Source organism: Dendropsophus ebraccatus, chromosome 5, assembly GCF_027789765.1.
Source record: "Dendropsophus ebraccatus isolate aDenEbr1 chromosome 5, aDenEbr1.pat, whole genome shotgun sequence".
In the NCBI taxonomy this organism is placed as follows: Eukaryota; Metazoa; Chordata; class Amphibia; order Anura; family Hylidae; genus Dendropsophus; species Dendropsophus ebraccatus.
The window spans coordinates 13562599-13583021 of record NC_091458.1 but is presented as its reverse complement, the minus strand read 5'-3'; the positions used below and the strand labels follow the sequence as shown (position 1 = coordinate 13583021).

General features: G+C 42.7%; 1 protein-coding gene across 1 annotated transcript; it reads left to right on the top strand.

Moving 5' to 3' along the window:
* Positions 1-9912: 9912 nt before the first annotated feature.
* Positions 9913-10811, top strand: LOC138794111 (odorant receptor 131-2-like). Its single transcript, XM_069972878.1, has 2 exons — positions 9913-10341; positions 10425-10811. Exons 1-2 carry the CDS (start codon positions 9913-9915, stop codon positions 10809-10811), a joined length of 816 nt encoding a protein of 271 aa, XP_069828979.1.
* The last annotated feature ends 9612 nt before the right edge of the window (positions 10812-20423 follow it).

The following is a 20423-nucleotide window of genomic DNA, read 5'->3' as shown; positions in this document are numbered from 1 at the left end:
CAATTTAAAATTTTTCAAATAATGGTTGTCTCTGAGAAAATGAGATACAGCTTAAGCCTTACGTATTATGTGGCATAGAAGTGTGCCAGCAGCAGCTGCGGTGAGTGGGGAACAGGCCGGAGGGCACCGGAGGAGCCTGGGGAGGTAAGTATATACTTTATTATCATATACACTGATATCAGCCGATGACTTTATAACATCCCAAACGACAACAATCAACCAATGACTGGCTCCTTGGCTGATCGTTGTCTATATTACATGGAGTGATATCAGCCTTATTCGTCAGACAATGGCTCCAGGTAATAGGGCTCTGTGGTAAGCTGATGCCGGCATGAACAATATAGAATTTGGCTTTTGGTCTGGTCAGGATTTGTGAAAGCCTCCTCCTCCCGTACATAAGCAGTATTTCAAGACATATAGTTAAAGCAAATCATCATGTACATCACTTTAAGATTTTTATTTGAACAGACCGGCGCCTGTGTAGGGATGCCGTTGCCGCGGTCCTGGTTTTTGAATTGCTGCCTGATTGCTGCTCACGGCACTGGTGCCTAATGCCCTACAGTGTCAGGGTACCAATCCTGGCTAGGTAGTAAGAGGTCCCAGGTCCTTGTGCTGGTTAAAGCAGACTTTCCAAACTTTTCCAAACCTTTCCAAGATAGCCGTGCATTACTCAGTGGAATACGTAGGCTAACTGAAACTTTGTTCCACTGGGGTCAGTGCCTAACTAGAAACAGGTCACTGCCCTGTGTAGAAGGTAACCCTGGCGTGGACAAGGTGATCCACAGAGGATGTCCTTTCCTCCTGAGATGAATAGCACTGCACACTTCAGGTAGTTTGCTTAAAGAAAAACGTAAGTCTTGTAGTTACTAACAAGGATCCTGGCCGGAGCCAGGCCGTGACTTTACTGCAGCAGGAACCATGTCTTGCGTGTTGCTCTCTCTCCACTGACCAACCAGGAACTAATCTCATTTTCTGGGGGTGAACTAAACCTCCCAGTAATTGGTGGGGTTGTGTGGTGCAAGAGAGAAAGAGAGAGAGGAAAGGATAGGGCAGAGAAATAGAGGGAAAACAGCCTGCATGTGTGACAGGAGGAAAATAAACACATGACATACAACAATTAACCCAATGCTTCCTTCAGCTGTGCACAGAATAAAACATAAAAGAAAAACAGTAGTGACACCTAGTAGGGAAAACACAGAACACACTTAAACCATATCCAACTGTGTGAACCTGATACAAGTTACTTTGCCCAGGTGCAACAGAACTTAGTGGCACACCTGTGCTGGAAAAAAAGAAAAAATTGACCGTACATCTATGACTCTGTTCACACTGCAGGTTGCACGCTGCTTGTGGCTTAAGTACAGACAAAAAAACAGAAGGTGCAACAGCAACCGACAGGTGCAAGGGCCTACCGTATATACTCCTCCTAGTGTACACACGGTAAATACCTGCTCTGTAGATATTAAAAAGTGAGGATCTTAGCAAACTATTTGATCAAACAGAGTGTACCATGTCGTCACTTTAACCCCTAGACGACCCTGGACGTAGGGTTACGTCATGGAAGTCTGTCCCCAGACGACCCATGACGTAACTGTACGTCCTGGGTGTTTCTCCCGCTATGAAGCGCGCTCCAGAGCGGAGCGCGCTTCATAGGAGGTGGGGGCCGGCTGCAGTGAGCAGCCGGGACCTCACCGGTAATGACACACTGCAGCGATCGCGCTGCCGCGTGTCACTAACCCCTTAAACGCCGCCCACGCGACCACTTAAGTGTAAGTGACAGAGGGAGTCCCCTGTCACTTACCGATCGGGACCCCTGCAATGTGACTGCGGGGGTCCCGATCGGTAAAACGGACTGCCGGAGGTCTCTCACCTGCCTCCGTGCGGTCCGATCGGCGATCTGCTACACTGAGCCTGCACAGGCAGGCTCAATGAGCAGATCGCTGATAACACTGATCAATGCTATGCCTATGGCATAGCAATCATCAGTGTAGAAATCAAACTAGTGTATGTACAAGTCCCCCAAAGGGACTTCAAATGTGTAAAAAAAAAAAAGTTCAAAACACTATTACACTACCCCAAAACCCCTCCCCCAATAAAAGTCTAAATCACCCCCCCTTTCCCATTATATAAATAAAACATATAAAAATGAATAAATAGATAAACATATAATATACCGTAGCGTGCGTAATTGTCCGATCTATTAAAATATAACAAGCGTCATTGTGATCGGTGAGCGGCGTACACGAAAAGAGGGAAAAAGTGCGCAGATTACCGATTTTATGTTACATTATATATTTAAAATAATCAATAAAAAGTGATCAAAAATCTCCGATCTTCACAAATATGGTATTAATAAAAACTAGAGAGCATGGCGGAGAAAATGACACCCCATACAGCCCTGTAGGTGAAAAAATAAAACCGTTATAAGCGTCACAATAGTCCCATTTTATTAATATTTAATTGCCAAAAAAAAGGATTTCATAAAAAAAATACATATATAATATTAGAGAATCTGTGTAACCTGCATATGGTTGTGTTCGGACTGACCTATAGAATAATAGTATCATGTCGCTGTTACCATATAGTGCATTACGTAGACACAGGAACCCCCCAAACGTTACCATATTGCATTCTTTTTTACGATTTCACCTATTTATATCTTCATAAATAATATATTTGGGATTCCCTCATACATGTTATGGTAGAATGGAAGACGCCATTACACAGTACAACTATTCCTGTAACAAATAAGCCCTTACATGGCCTGTAGATAGAAAACTGAGAGTGCTAGAGCTCTTAGAAGGGGAGGAGGGGAAAACGAAAACACTAAGATCAAAATTTGCACGGTCCACTGGGTCATTTTGGGCCTGGTCCTCAAAGGGTTAATGTGTCCTCGAGACATGGTCCCTACTCTAGTATTTTCACACTAGCAATGGCCTCTCCTGGGCTGAATAAGCCTACAACTGGGCAGATAGGAGCCAAATGATCTCTTTTATAGCAACCTTGGGACATGGGTGGAGTGCAGGCCAACAGGAAGTAGCCACACACCCCACATTCAACAGAAAACAGCCCTTGCACCTGTGGGTTGCTGTTGCACCTTCAGTTTTTTTGTCTGTACTTAAGCCACAAGCAGTGTGCAACCTGCAGTGTGAACAGAGTCATAGATGTGCTGCCAATTTTTTCCTTTTTTCTGTTGAATGTGGGGTGTGTGGCTACCTCCTGTTGGCTTGCACTCCAGAAGGTTCAACAGCAACCGACAGGTGCAGGGGCTCACCGTGTAGTGTGAACAGAGTTGTAGATGTGCTGCCCAAATTTTCCTTTTTTTCTGTTGAATGTAGGGGGTGTGGCTACCTCCTGTTGGCTTCACCCATGTCCCAAGGGTGCTATAAAAGAGATCATTTGGTTCCTATCTGCCCAGTTGTAGGCTTATTCAGCCCAGGAGAGGCCATTGCTAGTGTGAAAATACTAGAGTAGGGACCGTGTCTCGAGGACGCCTTAACGTGGCGACATGGTACACTCTGTTTGATCAAATAGTTTGCTAAGATCCTCACTTTTTAATATCTACAGAGCAGGTATTTACCGTGTGTACACTGGGAGGAGTATACACCTGTGCTGGGACACTACACAATCCCCTTATAATTATATAGAAAGGTGGTTGTGCTTATACATAGCCATCTCTATTGAGGTTTATAGGAGCCACCAATGGAGACTGTAAACCTGGAGGGGCTGGACACCATTTTTCCTGATACGTGCTACTTTTGTCTTTAGTTGGCGGGATTGCAGCTCAGTTTAATTAAAGTGAAGGGAGCAGAGTTGTAATACCGCACACAACCTTAGGACAGGGAGGGCGCTGTTCCTGGATAACTGCTGTAGCTGCTGCCAGGATTTTGTAGAGAAAACCCATGGGTTCTGCTCCCCACTCCCACTCATTGACAAAGTCTTAGAACAATAAAAATAAAAAAATATTTTTTAATTGTGTTTGTTTGTAGAAGCCTGTACAAGAAAATGTATAACAACTGTACAAAAATTAATCTGTCCAAACAGTCAAGTAAAACCTATAAGCTAACATACTAGAAACATAAAAAAAGGCACAAAAATACCCCAGACTAAAATAAGTTAAACTACATTTCCTGCTAAGTTTTAGGGTTTTCAGGTCATCACATTTCACCAGATTTGTTGAGGATTTTAAAGGGGTTATCCAGCGCTACAAAAACATGGCCACTTTTCCCCCTACTGTTGTCTCCAATTCAGGTGAAGTTTGCAATTAAGCTCCATTTACTTCAATGGAACTGAGTTTCAAAACCCCACCCAATCTGGAGACAACAGTAGGGGGAAAGTGGCCATGTTTTTGTAGCGCTGGATAACCCCTTTAAAGTAGAGAAGAGAGAGTAGAGAAAAGTTATTGCTTCAGCTTTCCCCTGAAGAAAATTATTCAATCTTTCCAGGGAAATTTTCCAGATCACTGGAGGCTGTAAATGGGGAAAAGTTCTCAAATTTACTAATTGCACGTTCTTGCCATCAGCTGGAATTTGGATTTTTCTCTTTGCATTCTGTTGGTTGTAGATTTTCATTTCTTCTGTGGCTGCTGGAGAGGATGATGGCAGAGGGATGCTCAGTGTCCCTCCAGTGTCCTGTGTCCCTCAGTGTCCCTCTGCCATCATCCTCTCCAGCAGCCACAGCCTGCACAGCTCTGGGAGTCGGATCGTGACATCACCATGTTATCCAGGAAGTGACATCACCATGTTATCCAGGAAGTGACATCACCATGTTATCCAGGAAGTGACATCACCATGTTATCCAGGAAGTGACATCACCATGTTATCCGGGAAGTGACATCACCATGTTATCCGGGAAGTGACATCACCATGTTATCCGGGAAGTGACATCACCATGTTATCCGGGAAGTGACACCACCATGTTATCCAGGAAGTGAAGCCTTGATGCTGTACTAAGTGCAGGGAAAAAAGCATTCCCTGTAATAAGTGTATATTGGTGATTCGTATAACTTTAGGGGGGCAATACAATACTTTAATAAAAATTTTCGCCGGACTTCTCCTTTAAGTCAAGGCTTGTATGTGGGGTTAACCCTTAAAGGCCTGGAGTTAAATTAAATGAATTATGTAAAATTTAGCAAAACATTAGTATAATTCATGAAACATTATTAAACTAAATTAATTAATAAAATATAATATAAAAATGTCTGTACAACATAATAAAAAAAACAGCAAATAAAGAAGCTAATATAACAGTTAAAAAACATGGATTACATAAAATATAATAAAATATTCCATAAACTGTAAACATAAAGGACTAAAATAATAATAATAATAATCTGACCAACAACCCCCCCCCCCCAAAAAAAAAATAAAATGCTTGTACCATCTGATAACTGCTTTTAATCCAAGATCTGTCCTGGGGTACATTCGGCAGGTGATGCAGTTATTGTCCTAAAAATAACCTCTTTGTCCCTTCTCACACCCCTCCTCATCAGAGTGATGTTAGTTGCTAGAAGTATCCGATCATGGAAATCCTCTGCCTTTAAGGCGACTAAAACAGTCTTGCTTCACGGGTTTCAGCTCCTCTTATGCCTGTGCTCATACAGCAGCACATTCACAGAGACTCTGTTTAGAAACCGCTATTTAAACATGGCCCCTGTTAACTTCTTATTGTTAAGTTGCTTGCCGCAGTATATCAGTCCCTTGATTTACGGGATAAGAGTTGAGGTCATCCGCAATTGTGTAAGGAAGTTGATCTGCTCCACTTAGTGGCAGTGGCAGTGTCCATTTCCATTCAGGTTTGTGTAATAAGCAATTTCACATTATGACTGACATACAAATTGACAAAAAAAAAAACTTTGTAAAGGTATATTTCAGCGTTTTGTGTAAAAAAAAGAAGAAAAAAAACAGCTGGAAGGGAAAAAAAACTATACTTAGTTCCGGTCCACTGCTGCTCTCCCACAGTTTACATTTGTTGCCTTCTTGTCACCCAATTTTTTGCCTTTTACCTTCTTCCAAGACTAGGCCTGCTCACTCAACCACTTGTCACAGCAGTGTCCCATCTTGGCCAGTGATTCGCTGAGAAAGCAAGCCCTGTTTTATGTGCTCATCTCATAAGCAGGAGAAGGGAGAAGACAGAAAATCGGGCGAATGGAAGAAGAGCAGGAGCAGTGAGGGACCAGAGCTAGGTAAGTATAGTTTTTTTTTATTGTCTCCCTGCCCCAGCAGCACCTTATTTTTTTTCAAACTGTTGGAAATTCCCTTTAACTGCTCCCACACTCTTTAAAAAAAAAAAAAATAAAATGTGGCCTCATTCAAATAACTCAATAATAACTTAATAATTCAAATCTATATGTCTATTAAGATAGAAAGCGAGCAGCAAAACTTGTATAAGTGCAGGTACCAGTGGGCCTGGGTCCTGGCTTCAGTCCGTATTCATATAGTTGAAGAAAGTCCACGGCACACAAGGTGCAGCAATCCATAGACGCAACGTTTTGATGGCTTCATGCCACCATTTCCACGAAATGTGGATGGCGAGAGAGCAGACGTGGACCGGAACTAAGTAAGTATAGGTTTTTTTTTCATATTTTTCCCTTTCCCTATAACAACATGCCATAAATCCACCCTGCGACCAAAGCCTGGATTATCAAGAGGCTGAAGAACAGATCCCCTGCAGAGGTGGCCGGCATCTTTAATGTGTCTTAGCGTCAAGTACAAAGAATTAAAAAAAGGTTTGAAGAGACTGGAGATGTTTTTGACAAGCCCAGGTCTGGCAGACCCCGCAAGACAACAGCTCAGGAGGAACATTTGTTGGTTCGAAAAGTCAGCCCCTCTTCCACTGCAGCCGAGCTCCGACAGGCCTGGTCACCTCAAGTCCCTGTGTCAGCTAGAACAGTTTGTAGGATTCTGTCTGGAAATGGCCTCCATGATGGAATAAGTGCCCAGAAGCCAGCACTAAACAGAAGGCAAGTAAAAAACCGTGTGGCATTTGCCAAGGCCCTGTAGACGTTAAACATCAAAAGATGTGAGGAAGGGGGAGTTGTCGTCTTTTCCCATCTATGTTGTAGATTGGAGGCCTGAGTACATAGATCACCATGTATCTGTAGTTACAATGAGACTTCCAAACACGTGGTTTCCCGCAAGTGAAAATCTCCCCTCATCCCCTCTTCCTTTACTGGTCATACCTGGTTACTCTGATGGTCCTTACTGTTACTGAAGAACATTATACATCATAACTTAGTATAGGTATATAGGTAACTTAGAAGTAGGTCAATATCTAACATCCCAGAAGGTCTACAGTGGTTTATGTACAAAACTGTTAAAATTGGTTGACTGGTCACAAAAAAGAGTTTTATCATGGTGTAATATAATAATAAAAAAAAAAAAATTAAAAAAGGCACTCACCCTTTTAGCTGCATAAAATCCAGGTAATTTATTTCATCCAAACCTATAAGTAGTAGGCACAGGTCTATGAGAAGGAGCTTTAGTGCTAATGGCAGCAACATCAGTTTCATGCACTTAGCTGGATGAAGTGCCAAGTGCACAAAACAGATGTTGCTGCAGGATTTTATGCAACTAAAAGGGCAAGTGCCATATTTATTTTATTATACACCTAAATTTTGAGTCTTAGTTTACTTTAAACCAGGGTAAAATAACTTCAAGGGCCCGTCCGGTCCAGCCGCTGACTGGCTGAGCAGGCCAAACACGTCACGTCCCAGGTCCCCACTCAGACCCAGAAGCAGCTGTGACCCAGGGACCGGAGCTGCGGGATTCCTGCAATACTGCTGGAGCAGGGAAGGTGAGAGCACGTTACTTCTTTCATCTTCCCCAGTACTCTGCCAGAAATCACCCTAGCTCGGAGTTCTCCTTTAAAGCACAATTCTTAGTGATTTTTTTGCATTTGGATTCTTCGTTTATTTCTAAAGACTACATTTCCAGAGCTGATCACAGTTCATGGAATCCTTTGAGGATTTTCAAGTATAGACAAGTTGTTGGTTCAGGTTTCCTCTGGACAAAAGTTTTCTGCCTGGTCGGGGAAATTTCCTGAATCACTGGAGACATAAATGTGAAAAAGATTTCAAATCTACAAATCCCTTTTGTCTCTTTTACAGAAAGTAAACGGTGTAGCTTTAAATACACAAAGAAGTAAAAGATGTGGAAAATTTTACATTTCGTACTTGTTCATTTTTTTATTATTTTTGTTAGACGAAATTGAGCAAAGTTTTGTTTTATGCAGGAAGTATTTTATGTAGTTTTCAGGTTAAGATACGTATACATAAGTGTTTTAATTTATATTCAATTTTCCGAAATTTAGAAATAAACAAATTTACAACATACATTTAAGGGCAAAAAAGGACTAAATTGTAGCCCTGGTTAAAAAAATAAAATAAAAATAGCCCACATACTATGGCACCTTCCAACCAATATCCCCAAAAAATTGCTAGACAATTTTTCCTTAGCTTTTATTCACACTTTAGGGCTATGTTCACACTACGTAAAAGTACCTTCTTAACTATGACTAAAGAACAAGGAAATACATGGTCTTGAATAAGAAAATCTATTAGCTACAAAAATATTTACATACTTATCAACATATGGTAATAAAGTTAGGAAATCAAATCATATTTTATGAAAATGGTTTTTCATAAAAGGATAAAATATATTACATGAATGTTGCAGAACAAAAAAACAACAATAATAATAATAATAATAATAATAATTTGTGACAAAATAGGTTATCTAACCATGGAAAGGTTCTGCAATACAAAAAGTCCGGGCCCAGATTGCATCACTATGATTTACTAACACTTTATGACTTTACTCCATAAAGAATATAATTGTGCACAACATGTGGGACGTCGGTATTTGGGGCATTTGGGGAAGTTATCAAAACCTCTTGTGAAGAGAAAGATGATGCAGGGTAAAAAGTTAGAAAAACAAATTCAGACCTGAGATGCCCTCAGATGGAGATCTCTATTGGGATCCAGAACCCTATAAATGTTGTCCTCTGTACATATCGGTGAAAACACGGGAAGCTTTTGCAACATGTATTAATATAGATTAATATAGATTAAGATGTTTAATATGTTGTACAGATGGGTAGCAATTAGAGATGAGCGAACTCTCGAGCACGCTCGAGTCCATCCGAACCTGAACGTTCGGCATTTGATTGGCGGTGGCTGCTGAACTTGGATAAAGCTCTAAGGTTGTCTGGAAAACATGGATATATCCATGTTTTCCACATAGCCTTAGGGCTTTATCCAACTTCAGCAGCCACCGCTAATCAAATGCCGAACGATCGGGTTCGGATGAACTTGAGCGTGCTCGAGGTTCGCTCATCTCTAATTGCTACCCCTCTGTACAACATATTAAACATCTTAATCTCACCTTACCACGCTCCCCTGGTGTCCTTCTGATGTGTCTCTGGGTGTCTTTGTCGACTGCTGCCTCCTCTATTTCTGAGGCGGGTTCTTCTTGCCCATGACAGCCCCCTCAGCCAATAAGTAGCTGTGGCGCTGTTCCATCAGTGATCGGCTGAGTGGGTAGTCTTAAAAATAGCAGGGGCAATGATCAGCGGCCGGCAATATATAAAAAGTTTTTAATCGCCAGAGTAACTCTTTAAGGCTATGTTCACACACCATCTTTTCTTGACCCTCTGACGGACCCTTTGGTCTTTTAGGCTGATTGTGAGACCAAATAACGACCATTATTTTAAAATGACAGCAATTACAAAATGGCCACCTTCCCCAATATTTTCCCGAAGTAGAAACATAGCCTTATACTGCTCCCTTTAGCACCCCCATATCATCTTTAGCGTTATCTTTCTCACCTTATTCTATAATTTTTTAACCTTTTCTTATCCTGCAGGTTTTTTTAGGAATATTTTTGAATTTTGAAGCCACCAAAAAAGATAACCATGAACGCAACATTTGTCTACAGTAACAACACCAATGAATCTTATGAATCTCTAATGTATATGCTGTATATGTTTATGTCCATGATCTTCCCACCCTTTTCCTTGTACCTTCCATCTGTTATAGTCATACTATGTGTGTTCTTCACCACCTCTCACATTCGTGAGAACGTCCGATATCTGCTCTTCAGCCACATGATCATCACCGATTCCTTACACCTTACTCTGGCCTTTATTCTTTTCTTAGCAGCTCTTTACATTGTCTATATGCCGGTGAAATGGTGTTGTCTCATAGCCGGTGTTTCGGCCAGTTCAGCTTTAACTACGCGTTACAACTTGGCCCTCATGTCCTTGGAACGTTACATTGCTGTCTGCTTCCCCTTGAGACATGGAGAGATCTGCACAGTACGACGGTGTAACGTGGCCATCTTGGTGATGTGGGGGATTGGGGTCCTTCCTATAGTCGTCGAGCTTCTTATTTTGTCTTTCTTGAGAAGACATTTTTTTCTCTTCAGACTTTGTGCATATGGAGACTTCTGCAGATATACGACTTTCAAATCACAATCAGATATCTGACTTTTTCCCTCAGTTTCAGCGTGGTGGTGATCATTATAGGTTACACTTATATCAAAGTTATGATGGTTGCTCGAAAGATGGGATCAGGAACATCATCTGCCTCCAAGGCAGCAAAAACGGTCTTACTCCACGGGTTTCAGCTCCTCTTATGCCTGTGTTCGTTCAGCAGCACATTCACAGAGAATCTTTTTAAGAAGTATCTGAACATGGCCGTCATCAACTTCTTTCTGTTTACGTACTTGCCTCTGTTTATCAGCCCCTTAATTTATGGGATAAGAGATGAAGTTATCCACGCACGGATAAGGAAATTGATCTGCTGCACATAGAAATTGAAAAATTTTCTTCAGCTTGAAAAAAATTGAAAGATCAATAATAAAAGCGTTAGTGTCCCCTTCATTTCAGAGCTGTGTTAAAAAAAATTCTGTTTGAATAATTTTCCATAGTTTTATCTTCATTTTTACATTCATATCCAAATAAAACAAGCATTAATTGGTTGTATCTGCAAAATCCTGGACCTACCTCCTCAACCGTGCCGGGGGAGGGAAACATAAAGAAAGTAGGGTTACCGGACCTTGCGCCCACGTCGCCGCATCACCGGGCTCCCATACCCCGCTAAATGTCATTTTCTTCCAGCTTCAAGGTACGTCATGACTCCAGGTCTTATTAACCCCTTAACGACATCGGGCGTACCTATACGCCCCCGCAGGGTGGGCTTTAACGCAAACGGGCATATAGGTACGCCCGATGTTTCCCCGATCGCTGTGTGTTCACACACAGCGGTCGGGGAAGATGGCCTGCTATAATATATAGCAGGCCATCTCTGCTCGTCGGCACGGGGGGTGATTAACCCCTCCCGTGCCGACAATCGCTGCTATGTGCTGATCAATACAGATCAGCATATAGCAGCTGAAAACAGCTTTCCGGTTCATCGGTGACCCGGTGGCCCGGAAAGCAATGGCGATTGGTGCTGTCCGAGATAGCACCAATCGCCATTATTGTCCCCAACAAAGATGGCGCCGATGCCACCCCCACGATCGCCGTGATAGGCCAGCCAGTACCGGCCGGCCCATCACGGCGATCATACTGTAAAAAACAGTGTTGCCGAGTTCTGCACCCCTCAGCTAGGTAGCTGAGAGGTGCAGAACAGGTGTGTGTGGTGCAGGTGTAGCATACTCACCTGATCTGGCCGTCCAGAGCGAAGATCTGCGGTCCGCGCCGTCCACGCGTCTTCTTCGCGTCGCTTCCGGGTTCATTCGTCCAGCGTCGGAAATCTTCGGAAACACTCGGGTCTTCGTTTTCGGCGGGCCTCGGTAATCTCCGGCAATCTTCTCTCTACTGCCCCCTAGCGGCTGATCAGTGAATATCATTCACTGATCAGTTGCTTTGGGTTAAAAAGATTCTTTTTTTTTTTTCCCCCCAATTTTTTTTTTTTTAACTTTTTTTGCGCCCTAACGCCGCTGAGTACTGATCAGCATCGCACGTAAGTGCGCCACTGATCAGCAACTCCTTTTTGGCGTAGGAGCGTTTTTCCCCCCTATATCCTACCGCCACTGTCTGCTGATAAGTGCCGCACGTAAGTGCGGCATTTATCAGCAGCTCCTTTCTTGGCGTAGGGATATTATTTTCTTACTGTCAAAAAAACTTAGAAAACACTACATTACACTACACTACATGAAATAAAGTTTTACCATAAACATTTACATACCCCATATACTAGTCCCCGTATAAAGATGGCCCCCAGGGTGTTTTCGGCGTCGGACGCATATGCTATTATTGCCTCCAACACCGAAACAGCCAGTGAGAATGAATGGGGGGATCCTTCTTTCCTCCATTCATCCTCATCCTCATCCTCCTCATCATCCAGTGACATGTGTGGGGGTAGCGTAGCGTACGCTGCCCCCCAGACACGTCTTTTCCGCCAGTACCGTCCCAATAAGAGATCACGGTATGGCGTGAAATTCTACAAACTCTGTGAGTGTACCTCAGGGTACACTTACAGATTTAGGGTACGTGCACACTGCGGAATGGCGAAGGATAACCCTTTGTGCATTCCGCAGCTGGCACCCGCCGGCGGACTGATGCAGGCGTGCGTCTCCGCCCGTGTCATAGACTCTATTCTATGCACGGGCGGATTCCGTTGTCCGTCCAAAGAATGAACACGTTCATTCTTTGGACAGACAACGGAATCCGCCCGTGCATAGAATGGAGTGTGACACGAGCGGAGACGCACACCTGCATCAGTCCACCAGCGGGTGCCAGCTGCGGAATGCACAAAGGGTTATCCTTCGCCATTCCGCAGTGTACATGTACCATTACAGTGTATGAAGGAAGGGACACCCGAATCCTGCCCCCAGATGCCCCCTCCCCCCCCATCCTCGGAGTTAGTGGGGAGATCGTCCAGGAACTGATCTTCCCACTGCTGGATAAAGGTCACCACCCGTACGGGGATAACATTTATACCAGCACCCCCTCTTCTGGTCCCTCGCTGCCCGAGCTACTGTAGCTTGCAGCACAATCCAAAAATATCAGAAGCCGTAATAAAGCCCTAATATTTAGCAGCCATGGAGCGGACCCAGCGCTTCTGGATATGAAGGACCCCGGATCGCACCAGGACAACATTTTCCAGGTGACGTCCCCCACACTGGAAAACAGGAGACCCCAGAAGAAGTGCAGAGTGTGGCGTAACAGGGGGATCAGGAAGGACACCATTTTCCAGTGTGACACCTGTCCTGATCGCCCCGGCCTCTGTATACTGGATCGCTCCAAGGCGCACCACACGTCACTGGGGTTCTACATTATCTAAATTCTGTCCCTTATTCCTATTTCAAGGGTCACGTTGATCCAAGGATTATTCTGATCGCCATTATGGAGTCGGGAAGGAATTTTTCCCCAGTGATGAGGCTACTGTTGTCTGCCTCACGAGGGTTTTTTGCCTTCCTCTGGATCAACACAGGTTGAATTTGATGGACACCTGTCATTTCCAACCTTATAAACTAATAATTGGCCCAATACCCCCAAATAAATTAGAATTGTCCCTTTTCCCCAGCTAAGTAGGTATGGCCGCTATTCCCATTAGAGGATGCCATGATGCAATTACAAAGCCTCTGTGCGGCCAGGACAGTAGAAACCCCCCACAAGTGACCCCATTCTGGAAACTACACCCCATAAGGAATCTAACAAGGGGGGCAGCGGGGATATGGCCCCCTGGTGACGGCCACATTTGGGACGTGAAAATGAAAAAAATGGTATTTTTTATTTTCTCGGCACATGTTCTACATAAGTGCCCATCACCAGTGGGGTCCATATGCTCACTGCACCCCTTGTTGGATTCCTTATGGGGTGTAGTTTCCATAATGGGGTCACTTGTGGGGGGTTTCTACTGTTCTGGCAGCACAGGAGCTTTGTAAGTGCGACATGGCCTCCATCCTCCATTCCAGCCTCTAAATGGCGCTCTGTCCCTTTGGTGGCTTGCCCTGTGCCAATATGGCACATTATGTCCACATGTGGGGTATTTTCGTACTCAGGGGAAACCACCCTACACGTTTTGTGTTCACTTTCTTTTTTAACCCCTTGTGGAAAAGGAAAAAAATCAAGGCTAGACCAACATTTAGTGTAAAAAATGTTTAATTTTTACACTAAATCATTGATCTTGTCTTGATTTTTTCATTTTCACAAGGGGTTAAAAGATTAAAAAAAACACTAAATGTGTAGCGCAATTTCCCCTGAGTATGGAAATACCCGACATGTGGACATAAAGCGCCATGCGGGTGCAGGGTAAGCCTCCAAAGGGAAGGAGCGCCATTTGGTTTTTGAAGGCTGGATTTGGCTGGAATGGATTCCAAGGGCCTTGTTGCATTTAAAAGGCCCCTGTGTTGCCAAGACAGTTGAACCCCCCCACAATTGACCCCATTATGGAAACTACACCCCTCAGGGAATGTAACAAGGGGTGTAGTGAGCATATGGACCCCACTGGTGACGGGCACAAATGTGGAACAATATGGTGTGAAAATTAAATATTACATTTTTTACACTATAATGTTGGTTTAGCCTTAAATTTTTCATTTTCACAAGGGGTTAAAAGAGAAAAAAACACACAAAATGTGTAGAGCAATTCCCCCTGAGTCCGTAAATACCCCACATGTGGACATAAAGCGCCATGTGGGTGCAGGACAAGCCTCCGAAGGGAAGGAGCGCCATTTGGATTTTGGAGGCTGGATTTGGCCAGAATGGATGATGAACGCCATGTCGCATTTACAGAGCCCTCGTGCTGCCAAAACACTGGAAACCCCCCACAAGTGACCCCATTCTGGAAACTACACCCCTCAAGGAATCTATCAAGGGGAGCAGTGAGGATATGGACCCCTTGATGACGGCCACATTTGTGCCGAGAAAGTGAAAAAATGAAAATTTTCCCTTTTACGTCACATTGTTCCACATTTGTGCCCGTCACCAGTGGGGTCCATATGCTCACTGCACCCCTTGTTAGATTCCTTGAGGGGTGTAGTTTCCAAAATGGGGTCACTTGTGGGGGGTTTCCAGTGTCTTGGCAGCACGAGGGGTCTGTAAATGCGACATGACCCTTGAAATCCATTCCAGTAAAATCCAGCTTGCAAAGGACAATTGGCGCTCCTTCCCTTTGGAGGCTCGTCCTGCGCCCGCTTGGCACTTTATGTCCACATGTGGGGTATTTCTGTACTCGGGAGAAACTGCGCTACACGTTTGGTGTTTTTTTTTTTCTTTTATCCCCTTGTAAAAATTAAAAATTAAGGCTAGAACAACATTTTAGTGTAAAAAATAGAATTTTTCCTTTTTTACACCACATTGTTCTGAAAATCTGTGAAGCCCCTTTGGGGTCCAAATGCTCACCGCACCCCTTGTTACATTCCTTGAGGGGTGTAGTTTTCTAAATGGTGTCCCTTTAGGGGTGTTTTTAATGTTTTGGCACCCCAGAGCCTCTGCCAACCTGAAGTGGTACGGTCAAAAATAACCAAATATAACGGAGGTGTTGAAATTCACTGGGCGCTCCTTTATATCTGAGGCTTGTGGTTGCGTCAAATAGCGCAATAGGGCCACATATGGGGTATTTCTATAAACTGCAGAAACGGGGCAATCAATATTGTGGTGCATTTCTCTGGTAATAGGTTTATCATTATGAAATATATTGGATTACAATAAAATCTCTGCACAGAAAATAAAAATTTTCAAATTTCTTACACACTTGGCTTTTATTTCTGTGACTCCCCTAAAGGGTTAAAACACTTTCTGGATGTGCTTTTGCAGAGTTTTGGGGGTGCAGTTTCTGAAATGGGGTGCTTTGTGGGGCTTTCTAACATACAGGCCCCTCAAATACACTTCCCACCTGAACAGGTCCCTAAAAATATCTGATTTTGAAATTTTACAGAAAATTTGGAAAATTGCTGCTAATGATTTAAGCTTCCTATTGTCTAAAAAAAATGAAATATAGTTTAATAAATGCTGCCACCATAAAGTAGACATGTTGCTAATGCTATTTAATATATAATTTATGTGGCATAACCATTTTCTGTATAAGCAGGAAGGTTTCAAAGTTGGAAAAATGCATTTTTTCACAATTTTTCATGTTATTTTGGTGTTTTTCATAAAGATTCGTTATGAGTATCGACTCCATTTTACCAGAAATGTAAAGTACAATATGTCACGAGAAAACAATCTCAGAATCAGCCGGATAGGTAAAAGCATCCCGAAGTTATTAATGACTAAAGTGACACAGGTCATATTCATAAAATTTGTCTCTGTCCTTAAGGCCATTTCAGGCTCTGTCCTTAAGGGGTTAAACAATCAACGATTTCTCGTTCGGTAGTTAATCGTTAACTGCTATTCAAGCAAACTATTATCGTTTAGATTCAAACGATGTAACAATAATCTGAACGATAATCGTCCCGTGGAATAGGGCCCTAAGTTATACCCACCAGAGCTCCCATCCCCCCGCCTGCCCCTTCTAAGAAATATCAGAGGGTGGGCAAAATTGGTGGACTGGGAATGGTAGTCCCGCTGCCAGTGCACCAAACCTCTCTACTAGCTTAGCGATTTAACTTCAAACTACACAGAAACTGCATCGAGGATGAAGGTAAGAGGCTTACGTTCATCTTTAGCGCCCGTGTGCTGTAGACAGGAATCAGGTATTACTTTTAATTCCCTTTAAGGTTATAGTCAAAAATTTTCAAAACGTCTGTAAAAGAAATATTAAATCTTTACTGATCCCTTTTGAACCTAGAACTTAACATTCTACGTTTTCTTTTAAATTGCAAGTCTGGAGAACAAGAACAAGGAAATGGCTGCACATCGCACCCTTGGTTGATACTTAAAGCGTAACTGTCATTTCAGGGTCATTTTTTGGAAAACATTAAATATCAACAGATCAAGCGATTTTAAGAAACTCTGTAATAGGTTTTATAAACCAAAAGAGTTTCCTTCTGGACTAAAAAAGCAATCTCCCAGCCTCCCCCCTCACTTCAGAAGAAGCAGGATTTCTGTGTCCATTATGTGGCTATGGAGAGGGAGGGGCTGTTAGGAGTGACTGAGCACGGAGCAGTCCTGCACAGCACAACACCCTGCAATCTTCTCTCAGTAAGTTCATAGATAAGCACTGACCTTTCTGACACCTGAATCCAGCGTTTTAGGTGCCCAGACAGTCTAGAAACAGCTGACCTTCATGTCACCTCTTCCTGCTCCCTCATCTCCCTCGGCCCCTCCCCCCTCCATAAGGATAGAATGTAGAGAGCAGAACCCGTCTTCACTGGCTTCTCTGTAATGGAAGACGTGTTTGCCTGATAATGCACAGATAAGAAGTCAGGGGGGGAGGCTGGGAGATTGCTTCTTGAGTACAGAAGGAGGCTTTTTTGGCTGATGAAACCTATTACAGAGTTTCTTAAAATCGCTTATACTACTGATTTCTGCAATAAAAAAAAAACATGACAGTTACGCTTTAAGCTTCTCAGCTAAATTAAAAACCAACATCATAAGTTAGTACAGTGGTACCTTGGTTTAAGAGTAACTTGTATTAAGAGCGTTTTGCAAGAAGTGCTCACAGTTTTTTTAAATTGTAATTTGGTTTAAGAGCATTGCTTTGGTTTAAGAGCTCCCTTTACTGGGTGGGAGGGGGAGTGGAGGAGGGGCATGGTCTGTATAGTGGGGTCTACAGCCCTTTACTCTGACTCAGGAAGTCTCCCTCAGCTTCCAAATCATTGCAGATCCACTTCAGGCTGGCTTACATATGGGGACAGGACGGTGGAGGTAATCTCTCCATAGTTGTAACCCCTAACTCCCCGGACAGAGAGTGCTGCATGTATGTGCCCACATCCGCCCTGCTCATTCCTTCATGTTCCCTGCAGTCTCTGTCACTCCGTGTGTTTCCCATCCTCTCCATACCTGATATAATGTGCCTGCACTCACACTCAGCTATACACACTGCTGCTATAATGTGCCTGCACTCACACTCAGCTATATACACTGCTGCCATATAGTGCCATTCAGCCATTCACACTGCTGTATAGAGAAGTTTCTGTCACTGCCCTCACTTCCTGATTGGTCCATGCTGCACACACACCCCTTCCCCATTTCTGTCATGTGACCACACAGACCTCTGACAGCAGTCCTGCTTCTCTATTCTAGCCTGTTGTACTACGCTACTGCATTATGGGGATCTGCAGTTCCATCCTGTATCTACAAACTGCTGCTGTGCTATCAGGGTTATACAGTTACTATACATTATATACCACATGCTGATTGCTATACTGTACAGTAACTCATATATCACATATTCAGCTGCTTATAAATGTTTGTTTCATTTGTGTTACATGGTATTCAGAATTTAACCAATTGTCTGCATTTCAATGATTTCTTATGGGGAAATTTGCTTTGATTTAAGAGCAGATTTGGATTACAAGCGCTGTTCTGGAACGAATTATGCTACTAATCCAAGAAACCACTTAATATCATGAGTTCCTAGCTTAACAAAGGAGCAGTGTCGGTGGATCAACGGCAATCTCTGGCAAGTACAGGAGGTTGGTCTCCACATAGCCTGCAAGCAAGGGGGATTGTGGGAAAGTGTGTGCTCTAGTGCATGGCAACAGCAGAGTCACAGTTTAGAGAGAAACCGGGGAGTGATAAAACCCATGGGGGAGAAAAACAGTACCAGGCTATGTTCACACATAGTTCTGTCACACTTTTCTCAACCAAAATTAAGGAGTGGAACTGACAGGGCAAAATTATAATGTAAAAATTTGCTTTTGGGTTTTCAACCCACTCTCTGGTTTTGGTTTAAAAAGACTGACCAAAATACTGACGGAATTTACTTTTATTTACTTATCAACTGCTGTACGTCCTGCAGGAACTGGTGCCCCCGAAACAACATAAAAATAAAAAACTGCAAATAAAAATAGCTAATAAAACAATTAAAAAAAAAACCATAACATATAATGAAATATACAATGTGAACTTTAGCACAACAGGATTACATACTAATAATAAAAAAACCCTCCCCCCCCAAGAAATAATAAACACAGGGCGCCAGACTACTACATTACTATGATTTTATTAACACTTTATGACTTTATTTCATAAAGAATATTATTGGGCATCATGTGGGACGTCTGTTTTTGGGGCGTGAAGTTATCGAAACCTCTTGTGAAGAGAAAGATGATGCAAACTAAAGTATAAAAAATATAAAAAAAAATTCTGCCCTCAATTCTGTTGGGATCTAGAATCTTATAAATGTCATCCAAAGTTGATATCAATGAAGACACAGGAAGATGGGACTCAGCTAAGATCAGGTAAGGCTTTGTATTAGTTACGTGTTAGGCCTTATTCTCAGGCTCCGTAATCCACAAACCTAGCGGAGTGTGAGGCTAGGTTCACACTGCGTTTTTTTCATCCGTTTTTTTTCATCCATTTTTTGCAAAAAAAACGGATGAAAAACGGATGCATTTGGGTGCATCTATTTTTATTACGGACACAAAAACGTAGCTGACTACTTTTGTGTCTGTCACAAAAAAAATGGATCCTTTTTGATCCGTTTTTTTTACAATGGAAGTCAATGGAAAAACGGATCAAAACGGATGCACACGAATGCATCCGTTTTTTTTTTCATCCGTTTTTCATCCGTTTTTTGCAAAAAAAACTGATGAAAAAAATGGATTGCAAAAACGCAGCCTGAACCTAACCTTACAGGTAACAAAAAATGTACTTTTTTTTTTTTTCTTTTATTAAAAACAAAGATACTTTTCAGTCTGGTAAAAATTTGGTATATACAGTATGACCCCGGAGAGTATCGTAGCTTGTGTTAATCTGCTTCCAAAAGGTCCACGACTTATAATCCAATCTGACCCCTACCCACTTTTTTTTAATACATACTAAGGAAAAGTTTGATTACAATATTAGACTATGTTCCCACACAGTATTTTTGCTCAGTATTTTGAAACCAAAACCAGGAGTGGATTGAAAACACACAAAGGCTCTGCTCTGCTGAAATTGAGTGGATGACTGACATCTAATAGGAAATAACAGTCGTTATTTTAAAGCAATGGCCGTTATTTACCATTAAATGATGGCCATCCACTCAATTTCGATGTGAACATAAAAAACTATTATTTAAATCCATCAAGACCAAGACAATTAAAAAAAAAAGAAAGTTTGTCCAGTGAGCAGAAGACAGTCAAAGCTTTCTACTCATTGGTGCCCAGTTTCTGAGATCCCACAATTTGGAAGCAAGCCGATAGTCGCAACTTAACCCCCAACTCCTCCCCAGAACGCACATCTCAGAAGGAGGCGGGGGGGGGGAGTTTCAGCACTGGCAAGCAGAAGGCTTTAGCTGTCCTCTTCTTGCTGAAAAGCCCCCTGTAACATTTCTTTTTTTTCTTAGGTTAGTTCCTTGTCTTGAAGCCAGAAAAAAAAAGACGACA